Source organism: Salmo salar, chromosome 29, assembly GCF_965601325.2.
Source record: "Salmo salar chromosome 29, fSalSal1, whole genome shotgun sequence".
NCBI lineage: Eukaryota > Metazoa > Chordata > Actinopteri > Salmoniformes > Salmonidae > Salmo > Salmo salar.
Window position 1 is genome coordinate 27,120,565 of NC_138319.1, and position 22,969 is coordinate 27,143,533.

General features: G+C 43.4%; 3 protein-coding genes across 4 annotated transcripts in view; all 3 read left to right on the forward strand.

The window, feature by feature from the left end:
* Positions 1-296: 296 nt before the first annotated feature.
* Positions 297-5,302, forward strand: LOC106590437 (transgelin-3). Of its 2 annotated transcripts, none has more exons than XM_014181481.3 (5): positions 297-425; positions 1,106-1,407; positions 1,658-1,832; positions 3,178-3,280; positions 3,357-5,302. In XM_014181481.3, exons 2-5 carry the CDS (start codon positions 1,228-1,230, stop codon positions 3,496-3,498), a joined length of 600 nt encoding a protein of 199 aa, XP_014036956.1. In that variant the 5' UTR covers positions 297-425; positions 1,106-1,227; the 3' UTR covers positions 3,499-5,302. The 2 variants fall into 2 exon arrangements, with proteins under 2 accessions (XP_014036956.1, XP_014036957.1); XM_014181482.3 differs by lacking the exon at positions 297-425 and adding an exon at positions 458-925.
* Positions 5,303-6,604: 1,302 nt separating this feature from the next.
* On the forward strand, positions 6,605-8,571 carry LOC106590436 (complement C1q and tumor necrosis factor-related protein 9A-like). Its single transcript, XM_014181479.3, has 3 exons — positions 6,605-7,013; positions 7,116-7,178; positions 7,281-8,571. Exons 1-3 carry the CDS (start codon positions 6,827-6,829, stop codon positions 8,051-8,053), a joined length of 1,023 nt encoding a protein of 340 aa, XP_014036954.1. The 5' UTR covers positions 6,605-6,826; the 3' UTR covers positions 8,054-8,571.
* A 686-nt stretch (positions 8,572-9,257) lies between these two features.
* LOC106590434 (spermatogenesis-associated protein 13) overlaps positions 9,258-22,969 on the forward strand; it is a 35,316-nt gene continuing 21,604 nt past the window's right edge. Inside the window, exon 1 of the mRNA XM_014181476.3 lies at positions 9,258-9,732. Coding sequence (XP_014036951.1) covers positions 9,724-9,732 — 9 coding nt within the window. The 5' untranslated portion in view covers positions 9,258-9,723. The remainder of the gene's footprint in view (positions 9,733-22,969) is intronic.

Genomic DNA, 22,969 nt, shown 5'->3' on the forward strand with positions numbered 1-22,969 from the left:
GGCACCTTTTGTCACCGTTATCATGCAATTAATGAATTGTTTGGTGTTGTGTTAGCTTTGCTGGCATGAATCTAAAACAAATTGGGTGACTTTGCCCCACCAAGATTATCATGCTAAAATCGCCACTGGACTTTATGATAATGATGGTCAGCCCACATATCCTTTAAGCTGATCGTAGGCTCGCCTTGCCTTCCTTTGCCATCTCCTCTTCTTCCCGCTGGCCTGTCTCATTCTGTATCAGAGATCGAGAGGGATCCTCCTCTTGGCGCCGCACATATAAAACCGGTGGCGTGCCACTCCCGGACACTGAGTCCAGAGCCTCACCCACGCATGCGCCGCGGGTTCAGCGTTCGCCTGCGCTGAGCAGCACAGCGGAATTAACCACACAGTAGCTACCAGACGAACGTTCTCTCCTCTTTTTTCTAGTAAGTGTGCCCGGAGTTTTTATTCGTCTAAATTAGTTTTGAAGGAGCGCATGATTTTTTTTTTGTGTGCGTTAATAATTAAACGGAATTGCTAGTTTATTACATTATCTAGGAGATATTCGGAAAACTTGCGTTAGGTAATTTTTTTTACAATTCTTATACTTTTCCTACAAAGTACATGATTGAAATTCATAATCTGATTTCCTAATTTATACGTTGTTTTGGGGGGTGAAAAAAGTTACGATTTTTTTCGCATTCATGGTAGGCTACACAATCAATGCAATGCGATTGCTTTTCGATGTTATGCTCAGCACGCCCACAGTCTAGTCTACCATAGGCTCCCTCATTAGAATCTGCGTGGGACGGGTGCCAAGGACCACACCCATTTAGGCTAGCGATCTGGGTCTCTGGGGGGATGTGCTTAGTGTCTGTGCTGTAAGGGACACAAGGGCCATTAGGGAGAAAGCAGAGGAAAGAAAAGTGAATCACGTAAACAACAGGTGATGTAGCTAATGATCAAAATCAAAAGAAATGTTGTCCCTTATAATGCACCTTGAAGAATGTGACTACTTTGATTAGTTATTGTTCTGAAGTCAGGAATTGGATGTTAATACAGTAGCATTGCTTTAACAGTGCTTGACAACGTTCCATTTTCTACATGATGTATTGCCTTTGTGTAGCAGGTGCAGGCTGCCAGTGCTGTGACTGCTCCAGGGTGTTGGTCAGTGGAGCTGCAGACGACTGGTCGGTGGGTGTCTGTCTGGCCTGTCTGTCTGTTTGGGTGAGTAGGACAGGAGGAGCCATGGCTAACAGGGGACCCAGCTACGGTCTGAGCAAGGAGGTGCAGGAGAAGATAGAGCTGAAATATAATCTGGACCTGGAGGCCCGGCTGGTAGACTGGATCATAGCTCAGTGTGGGGGGAACCTGGAGAGACCACAGCCAGGCAGACAGAACTTCCAGACCTGGCTGATGGATGGAACAGTGAGTATGCATGAGAATGAACAAGCTCAATAAGATTCACTGATTGACTGGACAGCGGTCAGTGATCTATAATTGACCGCTTATATAAGCTAACAATGACACCAATTTGTGCTCTCCTCTGCCTTTTTCTTTGTTTCTCTCTCTCCCTCTTTTCATTGATCAATCTCTTCCTTTCTCCCTCTACTTCTTCTCTTCTTTATCCATGTATCTGTATTCTCCTTACTCCCCTGTTCTCTCCTCCTCCCTGTAGATTCTGTGTAGGCTCATCAATAGCCTGTACCCGCGTGGTAATGAGCCCATCAAGAAGATTCTGGAGACCCAGATGGCCTTTAAGCAGATGGAGAAGATCTCCCAGTTCCTGCAGGCTGCCGAGACCTACGGAGTCATCACCACAGACATCTTCCAGACCGTGGACCTGTGGGAAGGTGGGCTGCACGTTCACGGGCACATATAAAGTTTCCATATATCCGGGCGACATTGATATGTTTCTCCAATGACGTAGACTCTCACACTTGTCTCTGCTGAGCTCTGTCTGCCTGTACATGACCATCAATACTCACATTGAATTTACAAGTCTTTATAGTCCAGCAGCGGTACGTGGGTAAAATCACTGGGGAAGCCAAGTCAAAAAACAAAAGCATATTATAGCCTATGTGTTGTGATAATTGCGTTGTTTACTCTGTAACCTGTTAGTTCATATGCCTTGACACTGTGATGTACAGGCCTAAATGCTGAGACAATAAGAAGACACAGTGGCAGAATAAACTCAGCAACACCTCTGTTTCATCACAAAACAGGAGAGTAACCTCTGTCTGGTGAAGTCCACAAAGCATATTGACTGTAACAAACAGTTACATGAACTACAGCATGGTCAATCAAGTTAATGTTTCTGACATTTTAGGACCACTGAACAACTATTGATTTAAAACACCAGAGTTACCGCAAGTCACAAAGAAAACAGGAGCTGCCTCCACTTTTCCAACACCAGTTCTACTTCAACATTTCAACAGCATCAATGCTTAGTCTAATTCAGAGACAACTGAAGGATACCAAAAACAATTTAGTCCAACGTAAGCTAAATATGTGGCTGTCCATGGTTCTGATTTCTGTGTGTGTATATGTGTGTATGCATTCATGCAAGTAGAAAAACATGTTGACTCACCTTACTTGTAGAGAAACGCCATTGCCATCCTCTCTTTCATGTTGAGAAACGGTCTATGACTCTGTCATACAGTACATGCTTTTAGTTTTTGTTGTCCTAGGCTACCTGACTAAAATGCTAGCTCGCTAGCCTAACTTCCGTTCATGGTCAAAGATTAGGCAGCTAGTTAACATTAGTATACTACATCTAGATACAGATGGGGGCACCAGGACCATTCACAGTTGGACTCACTCAGTCTAGCTCAATGCTGATTGGCTAATATAGTATACTTTTTTTTATCAAGGGAGGCCAAATGTTCGCTGGCTTCCCTTTTATTCAATGCTACGGGTGGCAACAATATCATAGTCTTTTTGGCCAGACAGCATCAGATAGATGGCCTACACATACAGAGACAGAGGGGCGCTGTTTCACTCTGATGCTTTCAGCCTTTTGTGAATTGAAGGAACATTTTGAGAGTTGAAATATACATTTTATTTTTTTCTTGGTAATTTTGGGGGGTTTTAAGTTGGTTTTATTTGGAACCTGTTTGCCTATTTGATGCCCCGCCTGTTCTTTGCTGTCTGGATGGGGTCCAGTGCTTGTGAGGTTCTGTTCTGTTATGGTTACAGGGCAGGACATGGCCGCGGTGCAGAGAACCTTGATGGCCCTAGGAAGTGTTGCCCTCACCAAGGACGACGGACATTACCGTGGCGACCGAGACTGGTTCCACAGGTAAGGACAGGCCACGACCCCCTTGTTGTGTGAGTGTTCTACATCTCAACTCTCCTGTTTGTCCTGGTCTGTGTAGGAAAGCTCAGGGTTACCGGCGGGAGTTCTCTGAGGACCAGCTTCGTCAGGGCCAGAGTCTGATTGGTCTACAGATGGGCAGCAACCGTGGGGCCTCGCAGTCCGGCATGACGGGCTACGGATCGCACCGCCAGATCATGTAGAGACACCAGCCAGCTGCTCAGCCAGCTGCCTGCCACTCCCTTAGCCTGGCGGTGTACTCCAGTTACTGGACCTCCAGAGAGAGCTCCACCACACTCCCTGAACCTCATGAAATGACCCAACCCCTTTTCCCCCTTCCCCAGCAACACCAGCCATTCATACATACATACATATACACACATTTCTATTGTTCGTCCCCAACACCCAAACAAAGTGCTCCATATACCACACCACGATTCCTACAGACCTCAGTAGATTCTGCTTACCCCACACCCAGTCTCCAGTCCTCCTTGGTCCTGCTCTCTCCATCCATATGGTCCTGCTCTCTCCATCCATATGGTCCTGCTCTCTCCATCCATATGGTCCTGCTCTCTCCATCCATATAGTCCTGCTCTCTCCATCCATATAGTCCTGCTCTCTCCATCCATATAGTCCTGCTCTCTCCATCCATATAGTCCTGCTCTCTCCATCCATATAGTCCTGCTCTCTCCATCCATATAGTCCTGCTCTCTCCATCCATATAGTCCTGCTAGCCATTCCCTTCAGTGGATGAAGTCTTAGTAATTCAGTCGATACAGAGAACCCAAGATTGGAGTCGTCCCTCTACAAAACACGCTAATAGTATTTTACACTACTGCCAAATATAACAGCAAGACCATGTTATAGTATGTTACATATTTAAATTATTTAACTCTTTATTTGTTTGTTTGTATGTACAGGAAGTGTGTCTGAGTCATTGTATAGTCATGGAGGGTTTGCTATACCTCAGGAGATGTTTCATGTATAACTGAATGGAACTCGATGAGCGACGATGCCTCTGCTGTCTTGTGTTAATTCTGTGAAGACTTTGCAGTAACTGCTGTAACCAAATTACCAGCACGTTGTGCCTGGTTAATACAGCAAACAGACATTAAACTATGCCTTATATAAGAAATGTCACCCACCATAATGCAGAGGAATTCAAAGGCATGTATTCAGTTCTATTTTTTTGACTAACATTCTGTGCTGTGCATTTATAACATATGTGTAATTATAATGTATGTACTGTGTGTGTTTCAGCCAATCCCATGATTGTTGAAGAGCAGTGGTGGAAAAAGTACTTAATTGTCATACATGAGTAAAAGTAAAGATACCTTAATATAAAATGACTCAAGTAATAGTGAATTCACCCAGTGAAATACTACTTGAGTAAAAGTATTTGGTTTTAAATATACTTAAGTATCAAAAGAAAATGTAATTGCTAAAATATCCTTAAGTATCAAAAGTAAAAGTATAAATCATTTCAAATTCCTTATATTAAAGAAAGCAGACGGCACCATTTTCTTTTCTTTATTTTATTTACGGATAGCTAGGGGCACACCCCAACACTCAGACATCATTTACAAACAAAGCATGTGTGTTTAATGAGTCCACCAGATCAGAGGCAGTAGGGATGACCAGGGATGTTCTCTTGATAAGTACGTGAATTGGACCATTTTCCTTTCCTGCTAAGTATTCAAAATGTGACGATTACTTTTGGGTACATTATTTTCTTTAGGAATGTAGTGAAGTAAAAGTTGTCCAAAATAGTAATGTACAGATACCCCAAAAAACGAATTAAGTAGTACATTGGAGTATTTTTACTTAAGTACTTTACACCACTGTTAAAGAGCCATCTTGTATGAAAGTGACACAAGGATCATTCTGTTCCTGGCCTGATAATGCTTGATTATATATTATTTAATTTGTCATGTTTACATTAAGAAATATGTTTATATCTGAAATCTTGTGTGTAGAGGATATGACAAATACATGAATGAAAACTGATTCCGGAAAATCCAGTATTTTTCTGATCTGTGAAATATACTAAAGTCATCGCTCTTAGATGTCTTTATATTTGGTTGTCTAATATCTTTTCCAATGGATTTCCATCATCAGAGAAGTACCAGACTTCTAAGGAATGCTATCTGTGAAGATAATGTTGCTTAAAACAAACACTCCTAGGCATTCCATTGGGGTTAGGGATGGGTGTGTAGGTTCTAGAACACTAACCGGAAAGGTCAGAGTTGATAGTGTAATTTATGGGGTCAAGCATTTAACAATATTGCTGATGTTGATGTTTCAGATGCAGAAGACAAACACACATACATTAACATCTCCCCATCCCGACTGTCCCTTGTCTTGTTTTTTGTTGCTAATGATTTCAGTCGCTAACTAAGGGACATTTTATCATACATTGACATTCAAAATGAAATCATTGAAAAAATGTGGCATCTGATAAGCATCTTACTCTTTATCCCTGATATCCCCTTAACCTTTTAGTTTTAAGACCTCATTCGGGAGGAGCTAGACAGCCACCATACAGGCCAGCATTGAAATCCTGCATGTATTGCCTCCCGAGTGGCACAGCGGTCTAAGGCACTGCATCGCAGTGCTTGAGGCATCACTACAGACCAAGGTTCAATCCCAGGCGGTGTCACAACCGTCCGTCGCTGGGAGTCCCATATGGCGGCGCACAATTGGCCTAGTCTCGTACAGATTAGGGGAGGGTTATGGCCTCAGGGGCTTTACTTGGCTCATCGTGCTCTAGTGACTCCTTGTGGCGGGCCGGGTGCCTGCAGGCTGACTTCGGTTGCCAGTTGAACAGTGTTTCCTCCGAACACATTGGTGTGGCTGGCTTCCGGGTTAAGCGGGCAGGTGTTAAGGAGCGCGGTTTGGCGGGTGTTTTGGAGGACGCATGACTCCATCTTCGCCTCTCCCGAGCCGGTTGGGGAGTTGCAGCGATGAGACAAGATCGTAATTGGATATGACGAAAAAGGGGGGTAAAATAACAAATGTAATTAAACAATTTAAAATGAAATAAATCCTGCATGTACTGCTACAGGGAAGCAAACACAGAACACCACCATTTTATTGCCTTGCTACCATCCCTATGGTAACAGATACTGTATGTTCAGCACAGTCCAAGCTGATCATTACCCTGCCAGAGAATGGGGAATATTCTAGAAGGGGACAGGTGATGTGGAACGGGGAGAGGGCTGGACACAGAATAAGTAACCTAAAATAGCCGTTATCCTTGTTGAACCAATGGGATGCCTGGCTTGGCAGTTGGCATGGTGATGTCACCACCTTTCAAGTCCTTGGTAAGGTTTGTGTGACCTTCTTCGGTGTCTTGGCTCAGCTGTATTCATTCTCCTGTGCTCAGTTTGTATGCATGTGTCTGTGAATGTATATGTGTGTGAGTGTGTATTGAACTTCATGTGTTGAGCTGGATTAGCCTCTTCTGTATTGTGCATCTAGTGCTGAGAATACTCAACTGGGCTGCTGTGAAGCATTGGCTCTTGAGGGACAATGGTGTGGGTCAAACTCAGAGTCTCTCTCTTGCTCCTTCTGCTGGCTGTGAGATGCGTAGCACTGGAAGAACCCAAGAAGAATGAATGTGTTTGTGGACATCCAGGAATACCAGGAGACCCAGGCCACAATGGAATGCCAGGCCGAGATGGACGAGATGGGTTCAGAGGTGACAAAGGTGATCAAGGTAAGACAAAGGCACAACCTCCTCAGTTAGATAGGTCTCAATAGAAACCAGCATTTCTGGTCCCATGCTAATAAGTTTTTGAAAGTTCTTTATTCATTAAAGGTGAAATCGGCATCACTGGACCAACTGGACAGAGTGGCCCCAAAGGAGACAAAGGGGAGCTGGGTAATACTGTATTTTATAATCAAAAATACTTTGTACAGTTATCAATGCTGGCTTTCTCTGATAGGCAACATAAACATAATTCCTTTATCCTTGCATTTGCAGGTACAGCTGGTCTGGCAGGAATTAAGGGCAGACGGGGTGAGAATGGAGAGAAGGGGCCACCGGGGAAGATGGGGCCCCAAGGAGTCTCAGGGCCCATGGGCCTAAAGGGCCAGAAGGGGGAGCTCGGGTTACCAGGAACCCAGGGACCGAAAGGGGATTTGGGGCCTCTGGGACCTGAAGGGCAGAAGGGGGAGATCGGGCTCCAGGGAGACCGAGGCATCCAGGGGCCCTTGGGAACTCCAGGCCGACCAGGACCAAAGGGAAACCTCGGGCCCCCAGGGTTCAAAGGCAACATTGGTTACCGCGGAGAGCGAGGGAATCTTGGCGAGACAGGGGAGAAGGGAGAGAAGGGGGACACATTCTTAATCCCAAAAAGCGCATTCTCAGTGGGTCTAACCGAATATACCAAACTCCCACCGGCTAATGCACCGATCAGGTTTGACAAGGTGATTTACAACCGGCAGGACCATTATGACCCACAGACCGGACGGTTCACCTGCGTGGTGGCTGGGGCCTACTACTTTACCTACCACATCACTGTGTTCTCCCGTAATGTAAAAGTAGCATTAGTGAGAAACGGGGTGAAGGTGATCCACACCATGGATAACTACCAGAGCAGTGAGGACCAGGCAGCAGGCGGAGCTGTGCTGCACCTGGAGAAAGGGGACAAGGTGTGGCTGCAGGTGGCTGGAGGAGAGCTCTTCAACGGGCTGTTTGCTGATGAAGATGATGATACAACCTTCTCTGGGTTCCTTCTCTTTGGTGCAGAATAGGGGTTAGGTCCACATGGCTCAGTGAAATAACACGGGAAAGTTCCAATACTGTATTACCACCTGTTACATATGACATTAATATCTTATTTTTACCTTTATTTAGCTAGGCAAGTCAGTTAAGAACAAATTCTTATTATGACGGTTCAGGGGCAGAATGACAGATTTGTACCTTGTGAGCTCGGGGATTTGAACTTGCAACCTTTCAGTTACTAGTCCAACGCTCTAACCACTAGCCCCAATATGATGTTAAGATGGCTTTAATATGTCGTTCACATGACGTTAATAGCCTATCGTGTACAGTAATTTTAGGCAATGACAAAAGCATTGTTTAAATGCTTTTTTATCAAATACGAACATAAACGAAACAACAATTGTGTCTAATATTTTGATGCTGCAACGGATTTTGCCTATCATTTAAGATCATCTCTCTGATAACTCAGCAAACTATGACAGATTTCCTGTGACATGTGTTCTTGTATCTTGTTTGATTTCAATAAAATGTCATACACTGTAAACAATTCACTGTCTTTTAATTTACTCCTATGTACAAAGTAGTAGGGTACACATTTGTGAAGAATGTATCAGCTGGTGTAATGTGATATACATTTCTGGGTGCGGGCATGAATAAAAACACTTAGGCATGAGGAAACAGGCTGAGCTTTGCAATACTTCAAACAACTGGAAGGTCCTGTACTTTTCAAAGGCATGACAAATGTCAGTGCCAGAAATGACGTCCGAAGAAGACGCTCGCATTTATTATTCCACGGCTGTTTTTTTTACAATGGAGCGCAACCTACTATGGGCGTGTTTACTGCCGTGGTCATGTTTTGTTTAACTGTGATTGGCTTTAGGAGGTGTGGTTCTTTTGCGGTCAGACCACAACAAAAATTGAGAAAAACGTAGTTTGAGTGAATTTGGGGTCGTCACTAGTTACTACATCCACAATGTCATAAACCCCGACTATTTTTACAATTTCTGGTCTGTGTAATTTTAAACCTAACTTTAACCCTAATCACACTGCTAACCTTATGCCTAACCCTAACCTTAAATTAAGACCAATAAGCTAATTTTAGATTTAATTAATTTTTACGATAGAGACAATTTTGTCTTTGTGGCTGTGGTAACTAGTGTAAAACCGTGAAGGTCGAACGCAAACTCCACCCCCAAGCAATCACCGCAACAAGTGTACGGATGCTGCTCACCGGAACGACAGCTCGAGCTGCCAATAATCCACCAGCCTCACACACTTGAGTACGAGTACCAACGGATTCTGAGTTTGCTTGAACAACTTTTTAAGTTATTGACTCCCTCTTTTCCCATTTATTCATTTGCATAACCAACGCCGGATGTTTTCTCGCCCGCAACCTTTTAGTTTTGTAACGTTAAATATTTTAGAATTTATCGGTTAGCTAGCCAGCTAACTAGCCTGATGTTGCAATTAGTCATTTGTCACGAGATGTTGCAAGCCAGTTTATCAAACAGTGGCCTGCTACTTCCGACATGTTTTCGTGTGTAATCATCGATTGCAGGACCCAAAAGACATTTGGACCTTCAAGTAGCTTGCTAAGCCTTTTAGTAAAGTGTTTATCGATTATGGCTATCTAATCAACAAAAACAGCTACTGCTCTGTTGATGAGAAATACCGGTGGCACAGGACAACATCAACGACTATGAGAAGGGTAAGATAAGCAAACGGAACCAACTTGCAGATGAATGTAATATCAATTTGTTGCATCATAAACAAATGTATGGCTAATATGAAACTGGTCAACTTTTTTGTGTGAATATAAATGTGTCATTCACAGTCAATATTGATCAAATTCGTTTGGGTTGTAGTATTAATTTGTTCCTTTAACGTTAACTCAAAGAGGGGGGTTATTGTAGGGCATTACTCCCCTGGTTGTTATAGTGATGTGGGAGATGCCATTCTTTGGGTGCTGTGGGGGTCTGGTCAACTACAAAGTAAGAGGTTTATGCTGAAACTAAGTTAATTAAATACACATAAATAAGCACTTTTTCATCGGGTGTTTTGCTGGCTTACGCGAAAGAACAGGAACATAATCGCCTTTACCGTCTAATTCTCCAGCTCTTTTTCATTTTTCAACATTCCCTGTTACTTCCTTTTCAGTATGGATTTGTAGGTGTAGTAGATTGTTTTCCAGAGGTACGCGCCCATACACCAGGGAGGTGGAATACCAGAACAGTTTTCTCTATGGATGGAATGCCAGGCGCAGGTGCACATTCGGGCAAGGGTTCTATACTGTTTCAGGGGAAACGCTTCATGTCAGCTAGATGATGTTGTGTTGTTCAGTAGTATATCTGAACATATCACAGAAACTTTGCTATTTCATTCCAGTATTCAAATATACTGAACAAAAATATACATGCAACAATTTCAGTTCATATAAGGAAATCAGTCAATTTAAATGAGGTCCTAATCTATGGATTTCACATGACTGGGCAGGGGCACAGCCATGGGTGGACCTGGGAGGGCATAGGCCCACCAGCTGAGGAGCCAGGCCCAGTCAATCAGAATTAGTTTTTTTTCCCCCTACAAAAAGCTTTATTACAGACAGAAATACTCCTCAGCACCTGCCTGACGATCCCGCAGGTGAAGAAGCCGGATGTGGAGGTCCTGTGCTTGCGTGGTTACACGTGGTCTGCGGTTGTGAGGCGGGTTGGACGTACTGCCAAATTCTCTAAAACAACTTTGGATGTGGCTTATGGTGCAGAAATCAACATGAAATTATCTGGCTACTGCTCTGGTGAACATTCCTTCAGTCAGCATGCTAATTGCACGCTCCCTCAACTTGAGACTTCTGGTGTTGTGTGACAAAACTGCACATTTTAGAGTGGTCTTGTGTTGTCCCCAGCACAATGTGCACCTGTGTAATGATCATCTTGTTTAATCAGCTTCTTGATATGCCACACCTGTCAGGTGGATGGATTATCTTGGCAAAGGAGAAACGCTCACGAACAAGGATGTAAACACAATTGTGCACACAATTTGAGAGAAGTAAGCTTTTTGTGCATATGGGCATTTTCCGGGATCTTATATTTTAGCTCATGTTGCGTTTATATTTTTGTTCAGTGTATTTACACTGGTGTAGGAGACTGTTTCTGTTTCACACACTACATCCGCTCGTCACAGGAGTGGCAGTTACATGGAGTTCTTATGTTTGAACTTTGCCTCATATAAATGTCCTTGTTCTCAGAGAAGCTTATGTCAAAGGTCTATCAGTGGGATTGATTTTATACCCTACTATAACTGGTTCTGTGTCATCCTGGAAAGAGGTTTCCTGGGCCTCTCAAGGGTTAGTAACTTCACCCCACACTAACTATATGTGCAGTGTCCCAGACCCGTTTTACTGTAGACTATTTGTATGTAGAATGTTAGTGTCTTGTTAGGTCAGATATTTGTGTGTGTAGCATTCCTACAAGTCCTAATGTTCATAGTAGGGTTTTGTCCTCTGTTAGCTGTGGCTGGGGTTGGGTTTCCCATTTAGGGCTTTCTGACAGACTATATCAGGTGAGTGAATGAGACGGAGAAAGTGGGTGACACTCTCTACCCAATACCTGGCTTCCCACGATCAAAGGGGGGCGCGGTCTCTCTCAGTATGCCCTCTGTCGTTGGACAAAAAGAAGAGGAACTGGGCCATTGTGAGATATTAGACTTCAACAAGCTGGCAACAGGTGCCTAGTTAGGAGGGTGCAATGTTACAGAACATTCAGACAGAACTAGGCTATAATGTGTAGATAAAATAGAAATTCTACTTTGCTTCAGAGAATAGGCTATCGTGTCAGCTGCTCTATACAGGATACTTTTATCTGCAACATCCTGAATGTCAAGGAGTAGGCCACTGCTTGTTAGCACACAGGACTCGACCTGGTGCTCGTCAGACTAGTCACCAGAAATGCCAAACAACTGGGCAATAGGAGATCCTGGCGTGTCTACAGAGATTAGTGAATCTGAACAGCACTAGGTTTAGAAGGATTCTGGTGAACAAGCACACAGACATGGCTGCCCGGTCCCAATCTCTGGAAATCACTTTCTCAGAATGTACATGGGGTTTGGTTCCGTTGCATAGGCTAGGTGAGTAAGACAGTGTAACGGTTAAAAAGACTAGACTATCTTATGGGATGAAAGTGCATTCTTCTGTCTTCCTCTTTCCCTCCCCAATAGTAGATCAATCTACTATTGACACAGAGCAGGCTCTCTCTGTGTGAGCTAGAGATTCCATCAGATTCCTTGTATAGATGGCATCCAGCGATAATAGTTAGTATTCAACTTTATATAGCCTAGTAACACACATGTGATTTTACATGGATCCACCGATATGATGGAATAATCACATTATCCATTCCAGTAATCTGGACTCTATAGAGTGGGTTTTCAGCAGCTGTAGAGTGGCCGTAAGGCTTCCCTGATTTAAGAGTACTATAATGAATGACTAACTCATAGTCTATGTTGCTGACTAGTAGTCTTAGTGGCTGCACTGTAGATGAAACCAGTGCTGCACAGACTGGTATAGCCTGCTTAATCAGATTATTCCTGGGGGAGGAACACACACACAGATGCATGCCGGACGGGGCTTGGTGATGGGAGCCATGCATGTTTCCTTCAGCATTTCCTCAGAGAAACTCAGCTTCTCTTTGGACCACAGACTGGTGAGTTTTACACACACACAAGAAGCGCCCTCTGTGCAGTCTCATGCCAGAAGGTCTTCTACATGCATGACTAACATGGAAGGTCTTCTACATGCGTGACTAACATGGAAGGTCTTCTACATGCGTGACTAACATGGAAGGTCTTCTACATGCGTATCAGCGTGACTAACATGGAAGGTCTCCTACATGCATGACTAACATGGAAGGTCTCCTACATGCGTGACTAACATGGAAGGTCTCCTACATGCGTGACTAACATGGAAGGTCTCCTACATGCGTGACTAACATGGAAGGTCTCCTACATGCGTGACTAACATGGAAGGTCTCCTACATGCGTGACTAACATGGAAGGTCTACTACATGCGTGACTAACATGGAAGGTCTACTACATGCATGACTAACATGGAAGGTCTTCTACATGCGTATCAGCGTGACTAACATGGAAGGTCTCCTACATGCATGACTAACATGGAAGGTCTCCTACATGCGTGACTAACATGGAAGGTCTTCTACATGCGTATCAGCGTGACTAACATGGAAGGTCTCCTACATGCGTGACTAACATGGAAGGTCTTCTACATGCGTATCAGCGTGACTAACATGGAAGGTCTCCTACATGCGTGACTAACATGGAAGGTCTCCTACATGCGTATCAGCGTGACTAACATGGAAGGTCTTCTACATGTGTGACTAACATGGAAGGTCTTCTACATGCGTATCAGCGTGACTAACATGGAAGGTCTCCTACATGCGTATCTGCGTGACTAACATGGAAGGTCTCCTACATGCGTATCTGCGTGACTAACATGGAAGGGATAAACTATTCTCTCATTCTTTCACAACTTCAATAAGTTGTAGTGTGTTAAGTTATTTACCTTGAACGTGTTTCTCTCTGGTCAGGATAGCACTCTTAAGCCTGGCTATCTACATTCGATCACTTCAATAACAACAGACAACCTGTAAACAAGCAGACTGAGCAGCTTACCATAGAATCATGGAAGTGTTAGTGCTTTTGGGGAGGTTCTGTCTGTTCCATGGCTTAGCTACCAATTTAGAGAACTTCTAGAGAAGTGCCTTTCCCTTCATATTCTCTGTCTAGCCGTCTATTTAGTTTTAACTCTCCGTTTATATTTCTGCCCAATTAGCCTTAGCCTGGCCGGGGCAAGACATAACTCTGCTCTGTGTAGGGGAATTGGGGGCTGGAGTTCACTAATGATTACAGGTTTATGACTCCTTATATAAGACTGTGACTTTACCAACCCGAAGAGAAGAAAGTTGATGACCAAGAGATGTGCGCCTCCAATCCTGTCCCCTATACGGCAGGGTTTCCCCCTGTGTAGTGCTGGGGTGTGTGTGTGTGTGTGTGTATAGATCTACACAGTATCTGTGTCTTCTACAGTATGTGTGTATGTTTTTCAATATATTGTGGACCGCCTTAGTATATCTGTGTGTGAGTGTAGCCCCAGCCCTCCTCTCTCTGGGAGTCTAATCAAAGGCTGGCTCCAGCTGGCAGCCATGTGGGGGGGCTCCTCTGCTCTCCTCTCTCTGAGCTCTTAATTAACTCTGGGCCTGAGAGCCAGAGCAACATTTGCTCCCAGACTTCACATGCAACCATGCGGGAACACTGACCTGACCTGCATATTGACCTTCCATATTGTTGAAGCTTAACTTATAGTAAAAATCCACCCAAAACCATTTATTCCTTCAATGTACGGTGTTAAATAACACTGTACAAATGTTTCTTTTTGTAGTTATAATAAGGTTGGTAACATGGGAAATCATTGTGGAAATCTGCAGCTCAATTCAACTACATCATCCACAATGCAATGCTCTCTCTATGGGCTGGCTGGCTAACAACGGCAGATATACAGTGCATTCAGGGAACTATTCAGACCCCTTGACTTTTTCCACGTTGTGTTATGTTACAGCCTTATTTTAAAATTGATTAAATCGTTTTTTCCACTCATCAATCTACACACAATACCCCATAATGGTCAAGCAAAAACAGTAAAAAAAATAAAATGTTTGCAAATGAAAGAAACTATGACATTTACATAAGTATTCAGACCTTTTACTCAGTACTTTGTTGAAACACCTTTGGCAGCTTTTACAGCCTCGAGTCTTCTTGGGTATGACGCTACAAGCTTGGCACACATGTATTTGGAGTTTCTCACCATTCTTTGCAGATCCCCTCAAGCTCTGTCAAGTTGGATGGGGAGCATCGATACACAGCTATTTTCAGGTCTCTCCAGAGATGTTCGATCGGAATCAAGTACGGGCTCTGGCTGGGCCACTCAAGGACATTAAGAGACTTGTCCCGAAGCCACTCCTACATTGTCTTGGCTTTGTGCTTAGGGTCATTGTCCTGTTGGAAGGTGAACCTTCACCCCAGTCTGAGCGCTCTGGGCCAGGTTTACATCAAGGATCTCTCATCTTTGCTCCGTTCATCTTTCCCTCGATCCTGACTAGTCTCCCAGTCCCTGTCGCTGAAAAACATCCCCACAGCATGATGCTGCCACCACCATGCTTCACCGTAGGGATGATGCCAGCTTTCCTCCAGATGTGACGCTAGGCATTCAGGCCAAAGAGTTCAATCTTGTTTTCATCAGACCAGAGAATCTTGTTTCTCATGTTCTGAGAGTCCTTTAGGTGCCTTTTGGCAAAATCTCCACAGAGGACCTCTGTCACACTGACTGAGCTCCAGTCATATATGTCAGAGCAGCTCACAGATCACTGCACCTGTACATAGATGGGCTGTTTACAGATGGGCTGTTTACAGATGGGCTATCTACCTACCTCATCCCCATACTGTATTTATTTTATTTATCTTGCTCCTTTGCACCCCAGTATCTCTACTTGCACATTCATCTTCTGCACATCTACCATTCCAGTGTTTAATTGCTATATTGTAATTACTTCGCCACCATGGCCTATTTATTGCCTTAACTTACCTCATTTGCACTCACTGTATATAGACTTTTTTAAAAAATTTTGTTCTACTGTATTATTGACTATGTTTTGTTTATTCCATGTGTAACTCTGTGTTGTATATGTTGAATTGCTATGCTTTATCTTGGCCAGGTCGCAGTTGCAAATGAGAACTTGTTCTCAACTAGCCTACCTGGTTAAATAAAGTTGAAATAAAAAAAAATATATATATATAAAATCGGGTTCTTGGTCACCTCCCTGACCAAGGCCCTTTTCCCCCGTTTGGCCGGGTGGCCAGCTTCTATAGAAGAGTCTTGGTGGTTCCAAACTTCTTAATTTAAGAATGATGGACGCCACTGTGTTCTTGGACCTTCAATGCTGAATACATGTTTTGGTATCCTTCCCCAGATATGTGCCTCGACACAATCCTGTCTCGGAGCTGTACAGACAATTTGTTCGACCTCATGTCTTGGTTTTTGCTCTGACATGCACTGTCAACTTTGGGACCTTTTTATATAGACAGGTGTGTGCCTTTCAAAATCATGTGCAATCAATTGGATTTACCACAGGTGGACTCCAATGAAGTTGTAGAAACATCTCAAGGATGATCAATGGAAACAGGATGCACCTGAGGCCAATTTTGAGTCTCATAGCAAAGGGTCTGAATACTTCTGTAAATAAGGTATTTCTGTTTTTTATTTTTAACAAATTTGCAAGAATGTCTAAACCTGTTTTCGCTTTGTCATTATGGGGTATTGTGTGTGTGTGTGTGTAGATTTAACCTGTCTGGGCTAGGGGGCAGTATTTTCACGGCCTGATAAAAAACGTACCCGATTTTAACTGGTTACTACTCTTTCCCAGAAACGAGAATATGCATATTATTAGTAGATTTGGATAGAAAACACTCTGCAGTTTCTGAAACTGTTTGAATGGTGTCTGTGAGTATAACAGAACTCATATGGCGGGCAAAAACCTGAGAAAATTCCATGCAGGAAGTGGCCTGTTTGCGAATTTGGAGTTCTCCCTTTGCTTCTCTATCGAAACTACAGTGCCCGTATGTAGCACTTTCTAAGGCTTCCATTGGCTCTCTAAAGCGTTCAGAAAGCGGATTGACACGTCTCCTGTCTCCGGGCAGAGTACAGGAGCACAGTTTGTCAGTGGACTGCCTGGTGGCTAAGAGATTGGAAATGTGCATTCACGAGACCTCGCCATTTTTTTTCTCTCTCCCTTTTTGAATGAATACAGCATTGTCCGGTTGGAATATTAGCGCTATTTTACGAGAAAAATACCATTAAAAATTGATTTTAAACAGTGTTTGACATGCTTCTAAGTACGGTAATGGAACATTTTGAATTTTTTTGTCTCAATGCGCTCGCGCGTTACCCTTTGGATAGTGACCTGAACGCACGAACAAAACGGAGGTGTTTGCACATAACTATGGATTATTTGGAACAAAAACATTTGTTGTGGAAGTAGCAGTCCTGGGAGTGCATTCTGACGAAGAACAGCAAAGGTAATCCAATTTTTCTAATAGTAATTCTGAGTTTAGGTTGCCCCGAACTTGGCGGGTGTCAAATTAGCTAGCCGTGATGGCTGAGCTATGTACTCAGAATATTGCAAAATGTGCTTTCGCCGAAAAGCTATTTTAAAATCTGACATGGCGATTGCATAAAGGAGTTCTGTATCTATAATTCTTAAAATAATTATGTATTTTGTCAACGTTTATCATGAGTAATTTCGTAAATTCACTGGAAGTTTTCGGTGGGAATACAATTTCTGAACATCTCACGCCAATGTAAAAAGCTGTTTTTTGATATAAATATGAACTTGATTGAACAAAACATGCATGTATCGTATAACATAATGTCCTAGGAGTGTCATCTGATGAAGATCATCAAAGCTTAGTGCTGCATTTAGCTGTGTTTTGGGTTTTTGTGACATATATGCTTGCTTTGAAAATGGCTGTGTGGTTATTTGTGTCTATGTACTCTCCTAACATAATCTAATGTTTTGCTTTCGCTGTAAAGCCTTTTTGAAATCGGACAATGTGGTTAGATTAACGAGAGTCTTATCTTTCAAATGGTGTAAAATAGTCGTATGTTTGAAATATTGAAATTATTGAATTTCGCGCCACGCGATTCCACTGGCTGTTGAATAGAGTGGAACGCTAACGTCCCACCTAGCCCATAGAAGTTAATGAGGAACATTTTAAATATATGTCTTTTAGAATAAGGCTGTAACGTAACAAAAAGGGAAGGGGGTCTGATTAGTTTCCGAATGCACTGTACTTTTGAGGAGATGGGAAACGTTGCCCATGCTACATCAATTGGCCGCGCGGTGCATTCTGAACGATTCTGGCTCAAGGATCGCTCTCCTTCAAGGCGCTAGCTCAAAAACCCAACATTAGCACATTGTTTTCAACGAGAAGTACAACACTGCAAATCTTTTCCGAGATGTGCGATAATTAACTTGCTATCTGTAGGATCATATAGCTTTGGAATCGTGACATTGCGTACTTTCAAGGAAAATAAGCACGTTTCTTGACTGTGAGAAGGGATCGCGTGACACAACGTGATTGGTTAATGTCATATGTTCCTTCATTCATTGGATTCCTATCTCCTTTCAATAATATCTGGCAACTGCACCATGCAATGCACCTCGCGCTAAAGAGGCAGACAAATAGGAAAAATACCCTCCTGTTAAATTACACATTTCTCAAGGTAGGAATATCACAAAAATATGATTAATGGCTCATTCGAGAGAAGACATCCTCCTGAGTTATGACATCGGCCAGTATTGAAATCTGACATGTATGATAGACGTTTTCGCGATCTAAATGTTGTAGTCCCATTAACTTCCAGTGTAGTGATAGCGACTTTATCACAGTGTTATGAAATACCTGCCGGATTTCTGCCTGCTTGAACGCCGGTACACATGAAAACATGAAATGACCCAGGGAATCGATGGAACATAACTCAGAGATGCACAAAGACAATATAAGATTCAACATTTGTGAACTTTTCCTTTTTATGTAGACCTACATAGTGGTGTAATCTGATTGACGTAAGAGGGTGGCTAGTGCAGTAGGAGGTTCCACTGTTTTACGCAGCTTATTGTTCTGGCCAGGGTAAAACTACAGTCATTTTGTTGAGTCCTAGATTTGAAATACTGGCAAGCAGTAACTCCAACTCTTTTGCAACAGAAACCTGTGCTGTGAATGTTGGCGCCAGGCATAGGGGTAGTGTGCATTGTGCAAGATGGGGTTGGTTGGGTAGGAAGATGAGTTTGAGATAATACATTGACTAGAGTACAGCCTTAGTGTGCCTGTTCCGTGCTAGAGTAGTCTCTTTCATTCATCAACCTTGTGTCTTACTGGAGTACCTAGAAGCCTTCCAAGAGTGGTATGCAAGGCTAGTATGAGTAGAGAAGGAATGGTGATAGGGCTTTTCTTCTGTTTACAGAAGTGGTCAGAGTGAGTGAGGGGAGCGAGGTTGGTAAACTGTCAACAGAGAAGGTGTAGCATTGAGATAATCCATATGGTGGAAGAGAATGCTAACAGCACCTAATCTTACTCTCACTCACTGGAGCTAGAGATGGAGTGGAAAAGCCAGACAGAGGCTGTCTAAACTATGATAGGCAAGTTAGGTCCTCCATGTAGTATGAACTTTCGCCATTAAGTCTGTATTTGATTAAAAGGTCTATAGCAGAGCCACTGTGTGATCAATTGGGTCTGTGTGAAACTACTCAGATCTCAGGATGGAGATGGAGAAGCAGAGATCACTCCCTCTCACCTCTCTCTGTCTGCCAAATCTGGAGAAAATGGGCAATTTGTTGCATTAATCACAATGGATTAGTGATTCTCATTGCTTAGTCATGCTCACAAAGCCCCTCATCAAAGACTGGCCTGCATTAATCGCTGCCCTACACACACACACACACACACGCTTACACTGAGGCCCACTGCTCCTTGGCCATAGAAAATATACACAGTCAAGGAGAAATGTACACTGAACTAAAATATGAACGTGACATGCAACAGTTTCTAAGATTTTACTGAGTTACAGTTCATATAAGGAAATCAGTCAATTTAAATAAATACATTTAAGCCCTCATCTATGGATTTGAAATGACTGGGAATACAGATATGCATCTGTTGGTCACAGATACATGTACTTTTTTTAAAGTAGGGGCTTGGATCAGAAAACCAGTCAGTATCTGGTGTGACCACCATTTGCCTCATGCAGCATGACATATCTCCTTCGCATAGATCAGGCTGTTGATTGTGGCCTGTGGAGAAAACGATCCCCGTCGCAGACATCGCAAAGAAACAACTTCTTTGCGCGCTTTGAGAACAATACTGTGCCACCGACACGGCCCGCTACCAAAGACTATGGGCTCTCCTTCTCTGTGGCCGACGTGAGTAAAACATTTAAACATGTTTGGGCCGGCAGCCTTGCGAGGGTTGACGGCTGTCCCCACATGCTTCAAGATGGCCACCATTGTTCCTGTTCCCAAGAAAGCTACAGTAACTGAACTAAATTACTATCCCCCGTAACACTCACTTCTGTGATCATGAAGTTCTTTGAGAGACCAGTCAAGGATCATATCACTTCCACCCTACCTGTTACCCTAGGCCCACTCCAATTTGTTTACCGCTCCAACAGGTCCACAGATGATGCAATCGCTTGCACACTGCCCTCTCCCATCTGGACAAGAGGAATATTTATGTATAATGATGTTAATTCACTACAGCTCAGTATTCAACACCATAGTACCCTCCAAACTCATCATTAAGCTTAAGACCCTGGGTCTTGACCCCGCCCTGTGCAACTGGGTCCTGGACTTCCTGACGGGCCGCCCCCAGGTGTTGAAGATGGGAAACATCTCCACTCCGCTGATCCTCAACACTGGGGCCCCACAAGGGTGCTTTCTCAGCCCTTTCCTGTACTCCCTGTTCACCCACGACTGTGTGGCCATGCACGCCTCCAACTCAATCATCAAGTTTGCAGACGACACAACAGTGGTAGGCTTGATTACCAACAACGACGAGACACCTCACCTCCTCCCTGTAGGCTATCAGGAAAATAACCTCACTCAATGTCAGCAAAAGAAAAGAGATGATCGTGGACTTCAGGAAACAGCAAAGGGAGCACAGTCCCCTATCCACATCGACTGGACAGCAGTGGAGAAGGTGGAAAGTTAAGTTCCTCGGTGTACATATCACCGACAAACTGAAATGGTCCACGCACACAGACACTGTGGTGAAGAAGGCGCAACAGCGCCTCTTCAACCTCAGGAGGCTGAAAAAATGTGGCTTGTCACCTGAAAACCCTCACTAACTTTTACAGGTGCACAATTGAGAACATCCTGTCGAGCTGTATCACCTCCTGGTACGGCAACTCCACCGCCCACAACCACAGGGCTCTCCAGAGGGTGGTGTGGTCTGCACAACACATCACCGGGGGCAAACTACCTGCCCTCCAGGACACCTACACCACCCGATGTCACAGGAAGGCCAAAAAGATCATCAAGGACAATAACCACCTGAGCTACTGCCTGATCACCCCGCTAACATCCAGAAGGCGAGGTCAGTACAGGTGCATCAAAGCTGGGACCAAGAGACAGAAGCTGTTTTTCAATCTCAAGGCCATCAGATTGTTAAACAGCCACCACTAGCACAGCGAGGCGGCTGTCTACCTACTGACTTGATATCATTGGCCACTTTAATAAATGGAACACTAGTTACTGTAATAATGCCACTTTAAGAATGTTTACATCTCGCATTACTCATCTCATATGTACAGTTGAAGTTGGAAGATGACATACATTTAAACTCAGTTTTTCACAATTCCTGACATTTAATCCTGGTAGAAATTCCCTGTCTTAGGTCAGTTAGGATCACCACTTTCTTTTTGAAATGTCAGAATAATAGTAGAGATTTATTTCAGCTTTTATTTCTTCCATCACATTCCCAGTGGGTCAGAAGTTAACATACTAATTGAGTGTATTTGGTAGCATTGCCTTTAAATAGTTTAACTTGGGTCAAACGTTTCCGGTAGCCTTCCACAGGCCTTCCACAATAAGTTGGGTGAATTTTGGCCCATTCCTCCTGACAGAGCTGGTGTAACTGAGTCAGGTTTGTAGGCCTCCTTGCTCGCACACGCTTTTTCAGTTCTGCCCTCAAATTTTCTATGGGATTGAGGTCAGGGCTTTGTGATGGCCACTCCAATACCTTGACTTTGTTGTCCTTAAGCCATTTTGCCACAACTTATGCTTGGGGTCATTGTCCATTTGGAAGACCCATTTGCGACCAAGCTTTAACTTCCTGACTGATGTCTTGATATGTTGCTTCAATATATCCACATCATTTTCCATCGTCATGATGCCATCTATTTTGTGAAGTGCACCAGGCCCTCCTGCAGCAAAGCACCCCCAAAACATGATGCTACCACCCCCGTGCTTCACGGTTGGGATGGTGTTCTTCAGCTTTCAACCTTCCCCGTTTTTCATCCAAACATAACGATGGTCATTATGGCCAAAAATAATATTTTTGTTTCATCAGACCAGAGGACATTTCTCCAAAAAGTACAATCTTTCTCCCCATGTGCAGTTGCAAACCTTAGTCGCACCAAAGTATGTTCGTCTCTAGGAGACAGAATGCGTCTCCTTCCTGAGCGCTATGACGGCTGTGTGGTCCCATGGTGTTTATACTTGCGTACTATTGTTTGTACAGATGAACATGGTACGTTCAGGTGTTTTGGAAATTGCTCCCAAGGATGAACCAGACTTGTGGAGGTCTACAATTTTTTTTTCGAGGTCTTGGCTGATTTCTGTTGATTTTCCCAATGAGGCACTGAGTTTGAAGGTAGGCCTTGAAATACATTTACATGTACATGTCCAATTGACTCAAATTATGTCAATTAGCCTATCAGAAGCTTCTAAAGCCATGACATCATTTTCTGGAATTTTCCAAGCTGTTTAAAGGCAGAGTCAATTTAGTGTATGTAAACTTCTGACCCACTGGAATTGTGATACAGTTAATTATAAGTGGAATAATCTGTCTGTAAACAAATGTTGGAAAAATGACTTGTGTCATACACAAAGTAGATGTCCTAACCGACTTGCCAAAACTATAGTTTGTTAACAAGAAATTTGGTTGAAAAACGAGTTTTAATGACTCCAACCTAAGTGTATGTAAACTTCCGACTTCAACTATATATACTGTATCCTTCACTATCTGTTCTTTGCTATCTATTGCATCTTTGTCACTGCTCATCCATATATTTCATATATTCTCATTCCATTCCTTTACTAAGTTGT